The 19,343-nt window shown below is 41.7% G+C and overlaps 2 protein-coding genes across 2 annotated transcripts in view; both read left to right on the top strand.

Annotated features, from left to right (window-relative positions):
* Window positions 1–15,785, top strand: part of LOC129835374 (basement membrane-specific heparan sulfate proteoglycan core protein-like) — a 29,651-nt gene extending 13,866 nt beyond the window's left edge. Inside the window, exons 2-10 of the mRNA XM_055901012.1 lie at window positions 1,736–2,277; window positions 2,653–2,925; window positions 3,028–3,306; window positions 5,406–5,681; window positions 5,784–6,062; window positions 7,152–7,415; window positions 7,603–7,887; window positions 14,914–15,186; window positions 15,389–15,785. Coding sequence (XP_055756987.1) covers window positions 2,061–2,277; window positions 2,653–2,925; window positions 3,028–3,306; window positions 5,406–5,681; window positions 5,784–6,062; window positions 7,152–7,415; window positions 7,603–7,887; window positions 14,914–15,186; window positions 15,389–15,675 — 2,433 coding nt within the window. The 5' untranslated portion in view covers window positions 1,736–2,060 and the 3' untranslated portion in view covers window positions 15,676–15,785. The remainder of the gene's footprint in view (window positions 1–1,735; window positions 2,278–2,652; window positions 2,926–3,027; window positions 3,307–5,405; window positions 5,682–5,783; window positions 6,063–7,151; window positions 7,416–7,602; window positions 7,888–14,913; window positions 15,187–15,388) is intronic.
* LOC129835465 (uncharacterized) lies at window positions 15,709–18,778 on the top strand (the record flags this gene model as incomplete). Its single annotated transcript, XM_055901101.1, has 5 exons — window positions 15,709–16,075; window positions 16,169–16,447; window positions 16,622–16,870; window positions 16,953–17,069; window positions 17,232–18,778. Coding segments are annotated over 5 exons (1,092 nt in total), but the record flags the coding sequence as incomplete, so codon positions are not given.
* Window positions 18,779–19,343: the final 565 nt, after the last annotated feature.

The following is a 19,343-nucleotide window of genomic DNA, read 5'->3' as shown; positions in this document are numbered from 1 at the left end:
TCACTCCTTAGCAGGTCAGGCTTGGTCCTGTTTGTGGGTGAGTCCCAGAAAGAGGGCCAATTATCTACAAATTCTATCTTTTGGGAGGGGCAGAAAACAGTTTTCAACCAGCGATTGAGTGCTGAGACTCTGCTGTAGAGCTCGTCACTCCCCCTAACTGGGAGGGGGCCAGAGACAATTACTCGATGCCGACACATCTTTCTAGCTGATTTACACGCTGAAGCTATGTTGCACTTGGTGACCTCTGACTGTTTCATCCTAACATCGTTGGTGCCGACGTGGATAACAATATCTCTATACTCTCTACACTCGCCAGATTTAGCTTTAGCCAGCACCATCTTAAGATTAGCCTTAACGTCGGTAGCCCTGCCCCCTGGTAAACAGTGTATGATCGCTGGGTGATTCGTTTTAAGTCTAATACTGCGGGTAATGGAGTCGCCAATGACTAGGGTTTTCAATTTGTCAGAGCTAACGGTGGGAGCCTTCGGCGTCTCAGACCCCGTAACGGGAGTTGTAGAGACAAGAGAAGACTCAGACTCCGACTCGCTACATAATGGGGAAAACCGGTTGAAAGTTTCTGTCGGCTGAATGAGCGACACCGGTTGAGCATTCCAACAGCATTTCCCTCCAGAAGCCATGAGAAAGTTGTCCGGCTGCGGGGACTGTGCGGGGGGATTTATACTAACGTTACTATCTGTACTTACTGGTGGCACAGACGCTGTTTCTTCCTTTCCTACACTGAAAATACCCTTGCCTAACGATTGCGTCTGAAGCTGGGCTTGCAGCACGGCTATTTTCGCCGTAAGGCGATCGTTCTCCTGTATATTATGAGTACAGCGACTGCAATTAGAAGACATCATGTTAATGTTACTACTTAGCTTCGGCTGTTGAAGGTGTTGACGAACCATGTCCAGATAAAGCGTCCGGAGTGAAAAGGTTGAATGAGGGAAAAAAGTTGCGATGGAAAAACTAAAAATATAAACGGTAATTAAAAACAGAAACAAAACAAAAAACGTAAAGTTGTCAGCTAGCAAAGTAAAGTAAAGTTCGCAGCAAATCGCACAGCAACAAAACGCACAGCAACACGTCTGCAGATTCAACATTATGTGATAATGCTATTCATTGACTACAGCTCAGTGTTCAATACCACAGTGCCTTCAAAGACCATCACCAAGCTAAGGACCCTGGGACCAAAACACCTCCCTCTGCAACTGGATCCTGGACTTCCTGACGGGCTGCCCGCATATTGATTTCGTACCCATACCTCCTGTATATAGCCTCATTATCGTTATTTTTATTGTAACTTTTTATTTTTATTTGACTATTTATTACTTTAGTTTGCTGAGTAAATATTTTCTTAACTCTTTCTTGAACTGCATTGTTGGTTAAGGGCTTGTAAGTAAGCATTTCCCTGTAAGGTCTACACCTTTTGTATTCGTTGCATGTGACAAATACAATTTGATATAATATGTGAAGCTTCATGTGTAGTGTTCCAAAAACATTTGATTTGATGTGGAATCATGTGTTTTTTCCTAATGAAGCAATTAAAGGTGATACTCTTTCAGAATGAATGGCTATTATTCATTTAAAAGTGCTAAAATCTATGTGGAAATTGCAGATTGCATCTTTAAAATAAAGTACATAAAGTAAAAAGTATTTGGTAATCAGTAAGATAAATATGGCATGTTATTATATATTTCCAGCTAATATTGGTGCAATGTGACTTTCTTTGTAGTGCTGAATACACACATCAACTCTGGACACTGAAGATGATGATGGTAGATATTTGAGTATTTTAGCATCTCGAAAAAACATGGGTAAGACAATTGTATCAGTCTGGTTTGATTTTGAGCAGGAGTGGCGAAGGCTGTTCTGACCATACACCCCAACAGCTCCCAGATATTCAGTGGAGAGTCTCATAACCACTTGACATTGGACACAATTTTAAGGATGTTGTTTAGTTGTTGTAAAAACATCTGCTGTGTGTTTCCTCAGCTCTGCCCAAAGCTACACTGACTGTAGATCCAAACCCTGTGTTCCCTGGAGAGACAGTTACTCTGATGTGTTCAGTAGGGTCTGACAGTATCTGGAACTATCAGTGGTACAAAGACAGGAATGATAATGTAGTATCCCAGTCTGAGAGACACACTATAACAGGAGACACCCTCACCATCAATGGAGCAACAGTGAATGAGGGTCCCTACTGGTGTCAGGGAAAGAGAGAGTCCAGACCCACTTCTTCATCCATCAGTGAACCTGTTACTATCACCGTCAATGGTGAGTAGTGTCATACAGATAGACACTATTTATATTAAGTCAATCATGGTCTGTGTGTCAGTATTCATAGTTATGATAGAAAAACAAAGACTTATTTAATTAAAGAAGTGAAAGATTGGTGCTCTAACTACATTTAATCATGATAGAGCAGATTCTATGTATGACTCAACTAACTACATTTAATTATGATAGAGCAGATTCTATGTATGAAACAACTAACTACATTAAATCATGATAGAGCAGATTCTATGTATGACTCAACTAACTACATTTAATCATGATAGAGCAGATTCTATGTATGAATCAACTAACTTCATTTAATCATGATAGAGCAGATTCTATGTATGAATCAACTAACTTTGTGTCTTTCAACAGCTCTGCCTGTGGCCTCAGTGAGTGTCTCTCCTCAGGGTCTCCTCTACTCTGGAGAGACAGTCAGTCTGCAGTGTGTCATACCAGGCTACACAGATTGGAGGTACTACTGGTACAAAAACAACCGACACCTTCTCAGTCAGACCAGTAAAGCCATAGATATCACCATCCCCATCACCCTGACTGGTCAGGCTGGTCAGTACAGATGTGAGGGACTGAGGACAGATCGGCCCCAGAGGTCACAACCCAGTGATGACATCACCATCAGTGTCACTGGTAAGTTCACTATAGTCAGTATCACTATTACAGTGTAAATTCAAATAGCTACTCATGTATCCAATTTAGGTAATATGTCTAAACTGTGACATGTTTCCTCAGCTCTGCCCAAAGCTACACTGACTGTAAAACCCAACCCTGTGTTCCCTGGAGAGACAGTTACTCTGATGTGTTCAGTAGGGTCTGACAGTAGATGGATCTATCAGTGGTACAAAGACAGGAATGATAATGTACTATCCCAGTCTGGTTATAGTAACATTGGAGTCTCTCACATCAGTAGAGCTGCTGTGTCTGACCAGGGTCAGTACTGGTGTGAAGGGATCAGAGTGTCTAGACCCACATCTTCACAAACAAGTGATCCTGTCACTCTCACTGTAAAAGGTGAGTTACTTTGTTGTGCTTTATTGATGTTGTTGACTATTTATATTGAGTCAATCATAGTCTGCGCGTCAGAATTCTTAGTTACAATGAGTTCTAAAATGATTGGGACAGTGAAATATTTTCTGTTGTTCTGTTAATAAGCAATAGCAAACATATTGTTAAATTAGTTTAGTACAGAGTCATTGTTTAAACACCAATTTCTATTGAAACGAGTCTGTCCTGTACACTGACTCCTAAACTTGATGTTTGAACATAAAGGAAAACATTTATATAGAGGTTTCATATTTGTATCTGTGCCATTATGGTGTCTGTTACAACACAGGCAGCACATCTACATGTTAATGTTGCATGTGCTATAATCTACCAACTGTGTTACAGAGGACCACCATGTGGGTAGTGTACACTTCAGGAAAAAGTGTAGAGTATTGAGATGTATTGACAACAGGGGGGTTCCAACCCTCCAAGACCCCAAACATTGACATCTAATTGACCAAAACACTACTACTACTATATACTACTCTACTGTACTGTACCCTACTCTACTCTACTATACTGTGCTCTACTCTACTGTACTGTACCCTACTGTACTGTACCCTACTCTACTGTACTGTACCCTACTCTACTGTATTGTACCCTACTCTATTGTGCTGTGCTCTACTGAACTGTACCCTACTCTATTGTACTGTACTGTACCATACTCTACTGTACGGTACCCTACTCTACTGTACTGTACCCTACTCTATTGTGCTGTGCTCTACTGAACTGTACCCTACTCTATTGTACTGTACTGTACCATACTCTACTGTACGGTACTCTACTCTACTGTACTGTACCCTACTCTATTGTGCTGTGCTCTACTGAACTGTACCCTACTCTATTGTACTGTACTGTACCATACTCTACTGTACTGTACCCTACTCTATTGTACTGTGCTCTACTGAACTGTACCCTACTCTATTGTACTGTACTGTACCATACTCTACTGTACGGTACCCTACTCTACTGTACTGTACCCTACTCTATTGTGCTGTGCTCTACTGAACTGTACCCTACTCTATTGTACTGTACTGTACCATACTCTACTGTACGGTACCATACTCTACTGTACTGTACCCTACTCTATTGTACTGTGCTCTACTGAACTGTACCGTACTCTACTGTACTCTACTGAACTACACTGTACTGTACTTTACTGAACTGTACCCTAATCTACTGTGCCCTACTGAACTGTACCCTACTCTACTGTACTGTACCCTACCCTATTGTACTGTACTCTACTGACCTGTACCCTACTGTACTGTACTCTACTGAACTACACTGTACTGTACTGTACTTTACTGAACTGTACCCTAATCTACTGTGCCCTACTGAACTGTACCCTACTCTACTGTACTGTACCCTAATCTACTGTACTCTACTTTAATGTATTGTACTGTGCTCTACTGAACTGTACCCTACTCTACTGTACTGTACTCTATTTTATTGGTTATATTATGCTTGTGTGCCGCTTCTCGGCCATGGAAACCCATATCATTAGGCTCCCGACAAACATTTATTGTGCTGAGTTTACTTCTAGAGGCAGTTTGGAACGCAGTAGTTAGTGTTTCAATCAAAAGACAGATCATTTTTACGCACTTCGCTCTTCAGCACTCGGCGGTCCCGTTCTGTGTGCTTGTGTGGCCTACCACATTGCAGCTGAGCCGTTGTTGCTCCTAGACGTTTCCACTTCACAATAACAGCACTTACAGTTGACCGGGTTAGCTCTAGCGTGGCAGAAATTTGACAAACTGACTTGTTAGAAAGGTGGCATCCTTTGACTGTGTCGCATTGAATGTCACTGAGCTCTTCAGTAAGACCATTCTACTGTCAATGTTTGTCTATGGAGATTGCATGGCTGTGTGCTCAATTTTATACACATGTCAGCAACGGGTGTGGCTGAAAAAGCCGAATCCACTCATTTGAAAGGGTGTCCACATACTTTTGCATATATAGTTTATATGTCTAAAATAACAGTTACCGTACTGCTTACTGAAGTCAGATCCTACTTTGGAAAGATTGTTGCTCTGACTGCATTTGTCTTCATATAACTGTTTCCACAGCTCTGCCCACGGCCTCAGTGAAGATAGTCACTCCACAGGGTCTCCTCTACCCTGGAGAGACAGTCACTCTGCAGTGTGACATATCAGACTACACAGACTGGAGGTACTACTGGTACAAAAACAACCAACATCTTCCTGAAGAGACCAGTAAAGTCATCGATATCATCATCCACACCACTCAGACTGGTCTGGTTGGTCAGTACAGATGTGAGGGGACGAGGACAGATCAGCCCCAGAGGTCACAACCCAGTGATGACATCACCATCAGTGTCACTGGTGAGTTCACTATAGTCAGTATCACTATAACAGTGTAATTTGAAACAGCTACTCATGTATCCAGATTAGGTAATATGTCTAATCTGTGATATGTTTCCTCAGCTCTGCCCAAAGCTACACTGACTGTAGAGCCAAACCCTGTGTTCCCTGGAGAGACAGTTACTCTGACGTGTTCAGTCGGGTCTGACAGTATCTGGAACTATCAGTGGTACAACGACAGGAATGATAATGTAGTATCCCAGTCTGGTTACAGTAACATTGGAGTCTCTCACATCAGTAGAGCTGGTGTGTCTGACCAGGGTCAGTACTGGTGTGAAGGGAGCAGAGTGTCTAGACCCACATCTTCACAACCAAGTGGTTCTGTCACTCTCACTGTAAAAGGTGACTTACTTTGTTGTGCATTATTGATGTTGTTGTCATTGTTTATACACCTATTTCTATTGAAACGAGTCTGTCCTGTACACCGACTCATAAACTTCATGTTTGAACATAAAGGAAAACATTTATATAGAGGTTTCATCTTTGTATCAGGGCCATTATGATGTCTGTTACAACACAGGCAGCACATCTACATGTTAATGTTGCATGTGCTATAATCTACCAACTGTGTTACAGAGGACCACCATGTGGGTTGTGGACACTTCAGGAAAAAGAGTATTGAGATGTATAGACAACAGGGGGGTTCCAACCCTCCAAGACCCCAAACATTGACATCTATTTGACCAAAACACTACTACTACTATATACTACTCTACTGTACTATACTGTACTGTACCCTCCTCTATTGTACTGTACCCTACTCTACTGCACTGTACCCTAATCTACTGTGCTGTGCTCTACTGAACTGTACACTGCTCTATTGTATTGGTTATCTTATGGTTGTGTGCGGCTTCTCGGCCATGGAAACCCATATCATGAATCTCCCGACGAGCATATATTGAGCTGAGTTTGCTTCTAGAGGCAGTTTGGAACGCAGTAGTTAGTGTTTCAACCGAGGACAGACAAATTTTACGTTCTCCGCACTTCAGCACTCGGTGGTCCCGTTCTGTGCGCTTGTGTGGCCTACCACATTGCAGCTGAGCCGTTGTTGCTCTTAAACGTTTCCACGTCACAATAACAGCACTTACAGTTGACCGGGTTAGCTCTAGCGTGGCAGAAATTTGGCAAACTGACTTGGTGGCATCCTATGACGGTGTCACGTTGAAAGTCACTGAGCTCTTCAGTAAGGCCATTCTACTGCCAATGTTTGTCTATGGAGATTGCATGGCTGTGTGCTTGATTTTATATACGTCAGCAACGGGTGTGGCTGAAAAAGCCGAATCCACTCATTTGAATGGGTGTCCACATACTTTTGCATATATAGTTTATATGTCTAAAATAACAGTTACTGTACTACTTACTGAAGTCAGATTCTACTTTGGAAAGATTGTTGCTCTGACTGCATTTGTCTTCATATAACTGTTTCCACAGCTCTGCCCACGGCCTCAGTGAAGATAGTCACTCCACAGGGTCTCCTCTACCCTGGAGAGACAGTCACTCTGCAGTGTGACATATCAGACTACACAGACTGGACGTACCACTGGTTCAGATACAAAGAAGAGCTTCCCATTCAGACCAGAAAAACCATCACCATCTCTCTCCCTGACCAGGCTGGTCAGTACAAGTGTGTTGGGAGGAAGAAAGGTCGGCCCCAGAAGTCAAATCTCAGCTCAGCTCTCCCCATCATCATCACTGGTGAGCTCACTGTTTGTCTTCAATCTGGGCTTTCAAATTTAGAGCCAATGAGGGTTAATCTAATTGCATACACTGTAAATTCTAACTGAATGGAGTCAACATATGTAAAATATAATTTTATCACAATGTTACAGCATCAGCTGAATTACCAGGCAGGTATCCAGATGTTTTGTGTTTATTTTCACAGCTCTTCCCAAAACTACTCTGACTGTGAAGCCAAACACTGTATACACCGGAGAGACAGTCACTCTGACGTGTTCAGTGAGGTATGACAGTATCTGGAACTATCAGCGGTACAAAGACTGGAATTATAATGTAGTGTCCCAGTCTGTCAGACACACTATAACAGGAGACACCTTCACCATCAGAAGAGCTGCTGTGTCTGACCAGGGTCCGTACTGGTGTGAAGGGAACAGAGTGTCTAGACCCACATCTTCACAACCTAGTAATGCTATTACTCTCAATGTAAAAGGTGAGTTACTTTGTGTTTTTGTCATAAAGATGGACACTATTTATATTGTCAGAATTCTTAGTTAAAGTGTTGGGACAGTGTTGGGACAGTGTTGGGACAGTGCTGGGACAGTGTTGGGACAGTGTTGGGACAGTGTTGGGACAGTGTTGGGACAGTGTTGGGACAGTGCTGGGACAGTGTTGGGACAGTGCTGGGACAGTGCTGGGACAGTGTTGGGACAGTGTTGGGACAGTGTTGGGACAGTGTTGTTCTGTGAAGTCTCCTAACTCCAAAGCAATAACAAACACATTGTTAAATTATTTTAGTACAAAGTAATTGTTTATACACATACTTTCTATGGAGAGGAGTCTGTCCTGTAACCTGACTCCTAAACTTCATGTTTGAACATAAAGGAAAACATTTATATAGAGGTTTCATCTTTGTATCTGTGCCATTATGGTGTCTGTTACTACTACTGTACTGTACCCTTCTCTACTGTACTCAACTGTACTGTACCCTACTCTTTTGCACTGTGCTCAACTGAACTGTACTCTACTGTACTGTACCCTTCTCTACTGTACTCTACTGTACTGTACTGTACCCTGCTCTGTTGTACTGTACTGCACGCTACTCTACTGTACTGTGCTCTACTGAACTGTACTCTACCCTACTCTACTGTACTGTACTGTACCCTGCTCTGTTGTACTGTACTGCACACTACTCTACTGTACTGTGCTCTACTGAACTATTCCATACTCTATTGCACTGTGCTCAACTGAACTGTACTCTACTGTACTGTACCCTACACTATTGTACTGTACTGTACTGTACCCTACTCTATTGTACTGTACTGTACTGTACCCTACTCTATTGTACTGTACCCTACTCTATTGTACTCTACTGTACTGTACCCTACACTATTGTACTGTACTGTACCCTACTCTATTTTACTGTACCCTACTGACCTGTACCCTACTCTATTTTACTGTACCCTACTGACCTGTACCCTACTCTATTGTACTGTGTTCTACTGAACTGTACCCTACTCTACTGTACTCTACTGAACTGTACCCTACTCTACTGTACTCTACTGAACTGTACCCTACTCTACTGTACTCTACTGAACTGTACCCTACTCTATTGTACTCTACTTGAATATATTGTACTGTGTTCTACTCTACTGTACCCTACTCTATTGAACTGTACTGAACTGTACCCTTCTGTACTATGCTCTACTGAACTGTACCCTACTGTATTGTACTGTTCGCTACTGTCCCCTACTCTATTGCACTGTGCTCCACTGAACTGTACCCTACTTTACTGTACTGTACTGTGCCCTACTGTACTGTACTGAATAACAGACTGGAAGCTTCAAAAGGAGGGTGGTGCTTGGAAGCATTGTTCTTCCTCTGTCAGCCATGGTTACCTGCAAGGAAACACGTGCCATCATCATTGCTTTGCACAAAAGGACTTCACAGGCAAGGATAAATCAACCATTTATTGGATCATCAAGAACGGTTCAATTGTTGTGAAGAAGGCTTCAGGGCACACAAGAAAGTCCAGCAAGCGCCAGGACCGTCTCCTAAAGTTGATTCAGCTGCGGGATCGGGGCACCACCAGTACAGAGCTTGCTCAGGAATGGCAGCAGGCAGGTGTGCATCTGCACGCACAGTGAGGCAAAGACTTTTGGAGGATGGCCTGGTGTCAAAAAGGGCAGCAAAGTAGCCACTTCTCTCCAGGAAAAACATCAGGGACAGACTGATATTCTGCAAAAGGTACAGGGATTGGACTGCTGAGGACTGGGGTAAAGTCATTTTCTCTGATGAATCCCCTTTCCGATTGTTTGGGGCATCCGGAAAAAGCTTGTCCTGAGAAGACAAGGTGAGCTCTACCATCAGTCCTGTGTCATGCCAACAGAAAAAGCACCCTGAGACCAATCATGTGTCGGGTTGCTTCTCAGCTAAGGGAGTGGGCTCACTCACAATTCTGCCTAAGAACACAGCCATGAATAAAGAATGGCACCAAAACATCCTCCGAGAGCAACTTCTCCAAACCATCCAGGAACAGTTTGGTGACGAACAATGCCTTTTCCAGCATGATGGAGCACCTTGCCATAAGGCAAAAGTGATAACAAAGTGGCTCGAGGAACAAAACATCGATATTTTGGGTCCATGGCCAGGAAACTCCCCAGACCTTAATCCCATTGAGAACTTGTGGTCAATCCTCAAGAGGCGGGTGGACAAACAAAAACCCACAAATTCTGACAAACTCCAAGCATTGATTATGCAAGAATGGGCTGCCTTCAGTCAGGATGTGGCCCAGAAGTGAATTGACAGCATGCCAGGGCGGATTGCAGAGGTTTTGAAAAAGAAGGGTCAACACTGCAAATATTGACTCTTTAAATCAACTTTATGTAATTGTCAATATAAGCCTTATGAAACACTTATGAAATGCTTGTAATTATACTTCAGTATTCCATAGTAACATCTGACAAAAATATCTAAAGACACTGAAGTAGCAAACTGTGGAAATAAATATTTGTGTCATTCTCAAAACTTTTGGCCACGACTGTTCTGTGCTCTGCTGAACTGTAAACCTACTCTATTGTACAGTGCTCTACTGTATGGTACCCTATTCTACTGTACTTTACTGTACCCTGCTCGACTGTACTGTGCTCTACTCTACTACACCCTACTCTATTGCACTGTGCTCTACTGAACTGTACCCTACTCTATTGTAATGTGCTCTACTCTACTACACCCTACTCTATTGTACTGTGCTCTACTCTACTACACCCTACTCTATTGCACTGCCCCCTACTGAACTGTACCCTACTCTATTGCACTGCCCCCTACTGAACTGTACCCTACTCTATTGTACTGTGCTCTACTGAACTGTACCCTACTCTATTGTACTGTGCTCTACTGAACTGTGCCCTACTCTATTGTACTGCCCCCTACTGAACTGTACCCTACTCTATTGCACTGCCCCCTACTGAACTGTACCCTACTCTATTGTACTGTGCTCTACTGAACTGTGCCCTACTCTATTGCACTGCCCCCTACTGAACTGTGCCCTACTCTATTGTACTGCCCCCTACTGAACTGTGCCCTACTCTATTGCACTGCCCCCTACTGAACTGTGCCCTACTCTATTGTACTGTGCTCTACTGAACTGTACCCTACTCTATTGCACTGCCCCCTACTGAACTGTACCCTACTCTATTGTACTGTGCTCTACTGAACTGTACCCTACTCTATTGCACTGTGCTCTACTGAACTGTACCCTACTCTATTGCACTGCCCCCTACTGAACTGTACCCTACTCTATTGTACTGTGCTCTACTGAACTGTGCCCTACTCTATTGTACTGTGCTCTACTGAACTGTACCCTACTGTACTCTAGTTGAATGTTTTGCACGGTGCTCAACTGAACTGTACCCTACAATATTGTGATGTGCTATATTGTACTGTACCATACTCTGTTGTACTGTGCTCTACTGTACTGTACGCTACTCTACTGTACTCTACTTGAAGGTATTGTACTGTGTTCTATTGTTCTTTACCCTTCTCTATTGTACTGTACTCTACTGTACCCTACCCTGTACTGTGCTCAACTGAACTGTACCCTACAATATTGTGATGTGCTCTATTTTACTGTACCCTACTCTATTGAACTGCGCTCTACTGTACTATACCATACTCTGTTGTACTGTACTGTAACCTACTCTGTTGTACCGTGCTCTACTGTACCCTACTCTACTGTACTCTACTTGAAGGTATTGTACTGTGTTATACTGTTCTGTACCCTACTCTATTCTACTGTGATCTACTATTCTGTACCCTACTTCACTGTGCTCAACTGAACTGTACCATATTCTATTGTAATGTACTGAACTGTACCCTACTCTATAGCACTCTGCTCTACTGTACTGTACCCTACTCTATTGTACTTTACTGTACTGTACCCTACTCTATTGTACTGTGCTCTACTGAACTGTACCCTACTCTATTGTACTTTACTATACTGAACTGTATCCTACTCTATTGTACTGAATTCTACACTACTCTACTGTACTGTACTCTCCTGAACTACACCCTACTCTACTGTACTGAACTGAACTTTGTTTTATTTTACCTTTATTTATCTAGTCAAGTCAGTTAAGAAGATGACGGTCTAAGAACAGTGGGTTTACTGTTCAGGGGCAGAACAACAGATTTTTACTTTGTCAGCTCGGGGATTCGATAGTGCAACCTTTCGGTTACTAGTCCAACGCTCTAAACACTATTCTACCTGCAACCCAGAATGTACTGTGCTCAACTGAACCGTACTGTACTATACTCTACTGTACCCTACTCTATTGTACAGTTCTCAACTGAACAGTACCCTACTCTATTGCACTGTGCTCTACTGTACTATACCCTACTCTATTGCACTGTGCTCTACTGTACTGTACCCTACTATATTGTACTGTACTCTAATGAACTGTACCCTTCTCTACTGAACTGTACTCTACTGAACTGTACCCTTCTCTACTGAGCTGTACTCTACTGAACTGTACCCTTCTCTACTGAACTGTACTCTGCTGAACGGTACCCTTCTCTACTGAACTGTACTCTGCTGAACGGTACCCTTCTCTAATGAACTCTACTCTTCTGAACTGTACCCTACTCTACTGAACTATACTCTATTGAACTGTACCCTACTCTATTGAACTATGCTCTACTGTACTGTACCCTACTCTATTGAACTGTGCTCTACTGTACCCTACTCTACTGTACTCTACTGAACTGTACTCTACTCTATTGTTCTGTGCTCTACTGAACTGTACTCTACTCTATTGTTCTGTGCTCTACTGAACTGTACTCTACTCTATTGTTCTGTGCTCTACTGAACTGTACCCTACTCTACTGTTCTGTGCTCTACTGAACTGTACCCTACTCTACTGTTCTGTGCTCTACTGAACTGTACCCTACTCTACTGTTCTGTGCTCTACTGAACTGTACCCTACTCTATTGTTCTGTGCTCTACTGTACCCTACTCTATTCTATTTGTATTTTTTTATTTTTCCTTTATTTAACTAGGCAAGTCAGTTAAGAAAAAAATATTATTTTCAATGACGGTCTAGGAACAGTGGGTTATCTGCCTTGTTCGGGGGCAGAACGACATAATTTTACCTTGTCAGCTCGGGGATTCGATCTTGCAACCTTTCGGTTACTTGTCCAACGCTCTAAATACTGGTCTTCCTATCGCCCCGAATGTACTGTGCTCAACTGAACTGTAGCGTACTCTATTGTACTGTACTCTACTGAACTCTTCCCAACTCTATTGTACTGTACTCTACTGAACTGTACCCTACTCTATTGTACTGTACTCTACTGAACTGTACCCAACTCTATTGTACTGTACTCTACTGAACTGTACTCTACTGAACTGTACCCTACTCTATTGTACTGTACTCTATTGTACTGTACTCTACTGAACTGTACTCTACTGAACTGTACCCTACTCTATTGTACTGTACTCTACTGAACTGTACCCTACTCTATTGTACTGTACTCTATTGTACTGTACTCTATTGTACTGTACCCTACTGAACTGTACCCTACTCTATTGTACTGTACTCTATTGTACTGTACTCTATTGTACTGTACTCTACTGAACTGTACCCTACTCTATTGTACTGTACTCTATTGTACTGTACTCTACTGAACTGTACCCTACTCTATTGTACTGTACTCTATTGTACTGTACTCTATTGTACTGTACTCTATTGTACTGTACTCTACTGAACTGTACCCTACTCTATTGTACTGTACTCTATTGTACTGTACTCTATTGTACTGTACTCTACTGAACTGTACCCTACTCTATTGTACTGTACTCTATTGTACTGTACTCTACTGAACTGTACCCTACTCTATTGTACTGTACTCTATTGTACTGTACTCTATTGTACTGTACTCTACTGAACTGTACCCTACTCTATTGTACTGTACTCTATTGTACTGTACTCTACTGAACTGTACTCTACTGAACTGTACCCTACTCTATTGTACTGTACTCTACTGAACTGTACCCTACTCTATTGTACTGTACTCTATTGTACTGTACTCTACTGAACTGTACCCTACTCTATTGTACTGTACTCTACTGAACTCTTCCCAACTCTATTGTACTGTACTCTACTGAACTGTACCCTACTCTATTGTACTGTACTCTACTGAACTGTACCCTACTCTATTGTACTGTACTCTACTGAACTGTACCCTACTCTATTGTACTGTACTCTACTGAACTGTACCCTACTCTATTGTACTGTACTCTACTGAACTGTACCCTACTCTATTGTACTGTACTCTACTGAACTCTTCCCAACTCTATTGCACTATGCTCAACTGAACTGTAGTTCCAAACCCTGTGTTCCCTGGAGAGACAGTTACTCTGACGTGTTCAGTAGGGTCTGACAGTAACTGGAACTATCAGTGGTACAAAGACAGGAATTATAATGTAGTGTCCCAGTCTGTCAGACACACTATAACAGGAGACACCCTCACCATCAGTAGAGGTGCTGAGTCTGACCAGGGTCTCTACTGGTGTCAGGGAGAGAGAAGATCCAGACCCACATCTTCATCCATCAGTAGAGTTACTGAGTCTGACCAGGGTCTCTACTGGTGTCAGGGAGAGAGAAGATCCAGACCCACATCTTCATCCATCAGTAGAGTTACTGAGTCTGACCAGGGTCTCTACTGGTGTCAGGGAGAGAGAAGATCCAGACCCACATCTTCATCCATCAGTAGAGTTACTGAGTCTGACCAGGGTCTCTACTGGTGTCAGGGAGAGAGAAGATCCAGACCCACATCTTCATCCATCAGTAGAGTTACTGAGTCTGACCATGGTCTCTACTGGTGTCAGGGAGAGAGAAGATCCAGACCCACATCTTCATCCATCAGTGATGATGTCACTGTTACTGTGAATAGTGACTAATTTAGTTGTTGTTGTTGTTGTTGTTATCTTATCACTCAACACACATTGAAATACCAACAGATTATCAGCCAAAGACCACACTGACTTCAGACAAAGAGAACATATTCACAGGAGACAGAGTGACACTGAGCTGTACTGTAGAGTCTTCTGGATGGAAGTTTTACTGGTACAGACACAGACCAGACTCTACACCAGTAACCACAACCTCTGGATACTCCTACACACTCAGCTGGGTCAGTGTCTCTGATGGAGGACAGTACTGGTGCAGAGCTGGGAGAGGAGACCCAGTCTACTACACCCTGTACAGTGACCCAGTCCAGATAAATGTTACTGGTGAGATTAAAACAGTTTTATGATAAATGGATGCTATTGTGGATAGAAAGTAATCTAGGGTATAATATTTTGTCTGCTCATTGTATCGCAACAATTATAGCTAACTTGAAGCTATATTCATGAGAAGACCTATTGATAAATTAATACATTTTAAATTGTGCAACTGTTTATTCAGTTAGTTGTCTGTGTTGTGTCTGTGCAGAGAGACCTGTTGCTGTTCTGGTCCTCCAACCCAACTGGACCCAGATATTCATTAGAGAGACTGTTACTATGAGATGTGACATACAGGGAGGAGGAGACTCTGACTGGAACTACAGATGGTATAAGAATAGTCAGTTAGTGATCCCCTTTAACACAAAGCCTGAGTACAGAATCAGTCCTGTCTACAAGTCTAACAGTGGTTCATATACCTGTGTGGGTGTAAAGGGAAACAAGTTCTCCAAGATCAGTGAGGCTGTAAAACTGATTGTGTCTGGTAAGTCTATCTAATCAAGTATAAAATAAATTGGGTTCACTAGAATACTTTCTAAGACTGAAAGGTTGAAACCTGTCCTCTATCTAATCACAGATCAACCACAACCTGTCCTGAGTATCTCTCATCAGTGGCTGAACCCTGGAGACTCAGTGACTCTGAGCTGTGAAGTTGACAAGACGTCTACAGGCTGGAGGTTCTCCTGGTACAGGACTGTTCCCTACAGAGCTGGGTTACCCTCCCTATCAGACAAGTCTTACTCTCTACAGCCCCTATCTGACAATGGGAATAGTGAAGACTCCTACACTCTGATCCCTGCTGGTCCTACTCCCACAGGAGGATATGTGTGTAGAGCTGGGAGAGGAGACCCAGTCTATGATACACTCTACAGTGAACCTCAGTTTCTCTGGTCAGGAGGTAACTATCTGCATTGAAACTGTATTGAATTATATTTAAGTCACCCTCATGTGTCTATATAACTATACGTTTGACTGTCTCTCTTTGTTTCAGATCTGCAGCCTTCAGTGTCTCTTACAGTAAATCCCAACAGAACTCAACACTTTAGATCAAAGTCTCTCTCACTGAGCTGTGAGGTGAAGGGGAACTCTACTGGATGGAGACTGAAGAGATACACAGAGACAGCATGGCCGTCAGAGTGTCCATCTACCTGGAGATCAATAACAGAATCCACATGCACCATCACACCATTGGACACATGGTACAGTGGAGTGTTCTGGTGTGAGTCTGGATCAGGAGAGTACAGTAATGCTGTCAACATCACAGGGAACGGTACGTCTATTGTACAACCTTCACTAACATTTTTACATTTCAATGCACAATGTTATAATTCATTCTGTAAATGAATGATTGCATGTCATAAAATAAAATACAAGCTCATAAGATGTTGAGGTATTGTGAGTGATGATTCCAGAATTACAGTATTATTTATATTATGTTACACAGATGGTGATGTGATCCTGGAGAGCCCTGTCCATCCCTTGACTGAAGGAGACTCTGTGAATCTGACCTGTACATTTAGATATCAAGAAACAAATCCTAACCCCAAGACTGATTTCTACAAAGATGGAGTACTCATCATGAATGAGACCACAGGAGAGATGACCATCCCTACAGTATCCAAGTCAGATGAAGGATTCTATAAGTGTAAATCTGGTGAAGGAGAATCACCAGAGAGCTGGGTGACAGTGAGAGGTCAGAAGAGCAGTGTATGAGCTTGTGAGAAGAGCAGTGTGTGTGTTCAGGTGTCTTGATGGTAAAACATGTGTTTTTCTAGTCCCTCCAGGTTCTGTTGTCTCCATCTCTCTGACCAGGCTGCTGTGTGGTCTACTGGTGATGTCTCCCTTTCTACTGGTGTCCATCGTGCTGATGGTGAAATGCTGCAGGGCTCGAGGTGAGAACTTTATTTCAGTGTATTTACAATCAGCTTATCCAGCTTGATAATCTCCTTTATGTCATTCTCTCTGATGGGATACATTGTATAACTGTGTACAGTTGAAAGAGCAGTTGGATCAGTTTATCTCTAATGCTGCTTTCATCCGTTATATTCCTGTAGGTTTGTGTTCAACAGTCAAATCTCCTCAAGACCAGATACCCTGTGATGATGTCATTGAACAGACTGAATCATCCGTGTGATCATTACAGTATGAACTGTAAACTGAACAACCATTTTAAAGATTGTAAAGTTTTTACCATTGATATATGATAGTGTTTACTGAGTTTAATATCACTGAATGGAATTTCACAAATGCTGAATGTTATGATTTAGTAAGTTGACGATTTAAGCTTTTGGTGGATTGTATCCTGTCCTTTGTTATTGTTGATTGATGTTGATTTTTCTTGAAATATTACTCTTATCTGTCTTTTATTTCAGTTTGTTAATTAAACAATAGTGTATTTCCTGCTTTTGTTTAAAAGTAGAATTTGCTGCATATTTGGGGAATCTGTTGTATTTTAACTAATGTCATTTACAGGCAGGTGTATATATACTGTATGTGAAACTTTTCAGTTTTTTATTCTAATTTAAAATACTAAAGATGTGTCACGTTCTGACCATAGTTCTTGTGTGTTTTGCTTGTTTTAGTGTTGGTCAGGACGTGAGCTGGGTGGGCATTCTATGTTGTGTGTCTAGTTTTTCTGTTTCTATGTTTGGCCTAATATGGTTCTCAATCAGAGGCAGGTGTTTTGGGTTGTCTCTGATTGGGAATCATATATAGGTGACTTGTTGTGTGTTGGGATTTTGTGGGTGGTTGTTTCCTGTCTCTGTGGTTTCTCTGCACCAGCTAGGACTGTATCGGTTTGCCACATTTTGTAATTGTTAAGTGTTCACTGTTTATCAGTATTAAATATGTTGAGCACCAACTACGGTGCGTCTTGGTCCGATCCCTGTTACAACCTCTCTTCTCGTGAAGAGAGGGAAGGCTGCCGTTACAAGATGGGTTTATACTTGGTTGGTAGACCTACTATAACAGTTAAGATAGAACACGTAGCTATAGTTTGTTATTAAAAATGTATATTTACATAATGCAGCTTTAACACTTATTTTTTAATTAAATATACATTCAGCGAAACTACATTACCAAGAGTAGCACTGAAGATACTGAAATGAGCGACATGCAGGACTTCTCTCACACAATCACACACAGTATCTGCACATATGCACGGGTTAATTTCATGTTCACAGTCTGGAAGTCACAGGACCAAAACAAAGGAGAAGTTGAGCCTCAAGCTTCAACACTCTTAGTTGTTATGGAAATTGAACCACTATGCAGTTTACTTTCTACATCTACGTCATATCACTGAGTCTACCTTTAAACTCCACTTACTTTTGACTTATATTCTTTTTCAAATACTGTCTACTAAGTATTTTGTGAAAAAAAAAGGTTTTACAGCAGATGTATATTTTCAACATGTAAGTATTTTGTAAATCATTTTCAACATGTAAGTCTTCCGTAAAATGGTTTCAGTAGTTGTTATAGGAGCCAGATGAGTGTTCCACTATGGAACTTAAAATGGAGAAGGTATGTTGTGTTTTGTATTCATTCTCATATATCAAATAAAAAGTGATGATTCCCCACATCATTGTATTGCTTTGAAATATAACTTGATTTAAGGACATATTAATTTAAATCTCTGTATTTCTGAGTTGAAACAATGCATTTACATCTTGAATGTTTCTATACATTTCTTATTATGTAAAGCAACACTTTCTAACAAACCCTTTATGCACCATATTGCTGTCAGTCTTCTGTAAACCACATTCAGATAGACGTCTACTGATATGAACCCATATAGAAGTGTTCCATGTCTGTACTATTATGATGAGATAGAGAGAGGAAGGAATAAGAGGGCAGACCCAGTAGACTGAGGGCTTATGCTGTTTCTATGTGACCAAAGACCATATTAGTTTCTATATTGTGATCCACTAGAATGTGGAGTAGTTACAGGCCTGTCCCTGAAGGGGGCGATAAGAAACCCCAGATGTTTACCTGGCTATACACACTAAAGGTGAAGTCTGACTGCTTTTCCTCTGTAACCTTTCTCTGTCTATTTATGTTTGTTCCTTCACATGTTGTACATGTGTCACACACTTTACAAAAAAACACTTTCACATATTTAGAGGTAAATTGTTGGAAAAAGCTAAAATGTTTTGATTCATGTACCCAGT

This window comes from Salvelinus fontinalis, chromosome 36 (assembly GCF_029448725.1).
Source record: "Salvelinus fontinalis isolate EN_2023a chromosome 36, ASM2944872v1, whole genome shotgun sequence".
Classification (NCBI taxonomy): domain Eukaryota; kingdom Metazoa; phylum Chordata; class Actinopteri; order Salmoniformes; family Salmonidae; genus Salvelinus; species Salvelinus fontinalis.
Note: the sequence above shows the minus strand (reverse complement) of the source record. Positions and strands in the feature narration are given on the sequence as shown.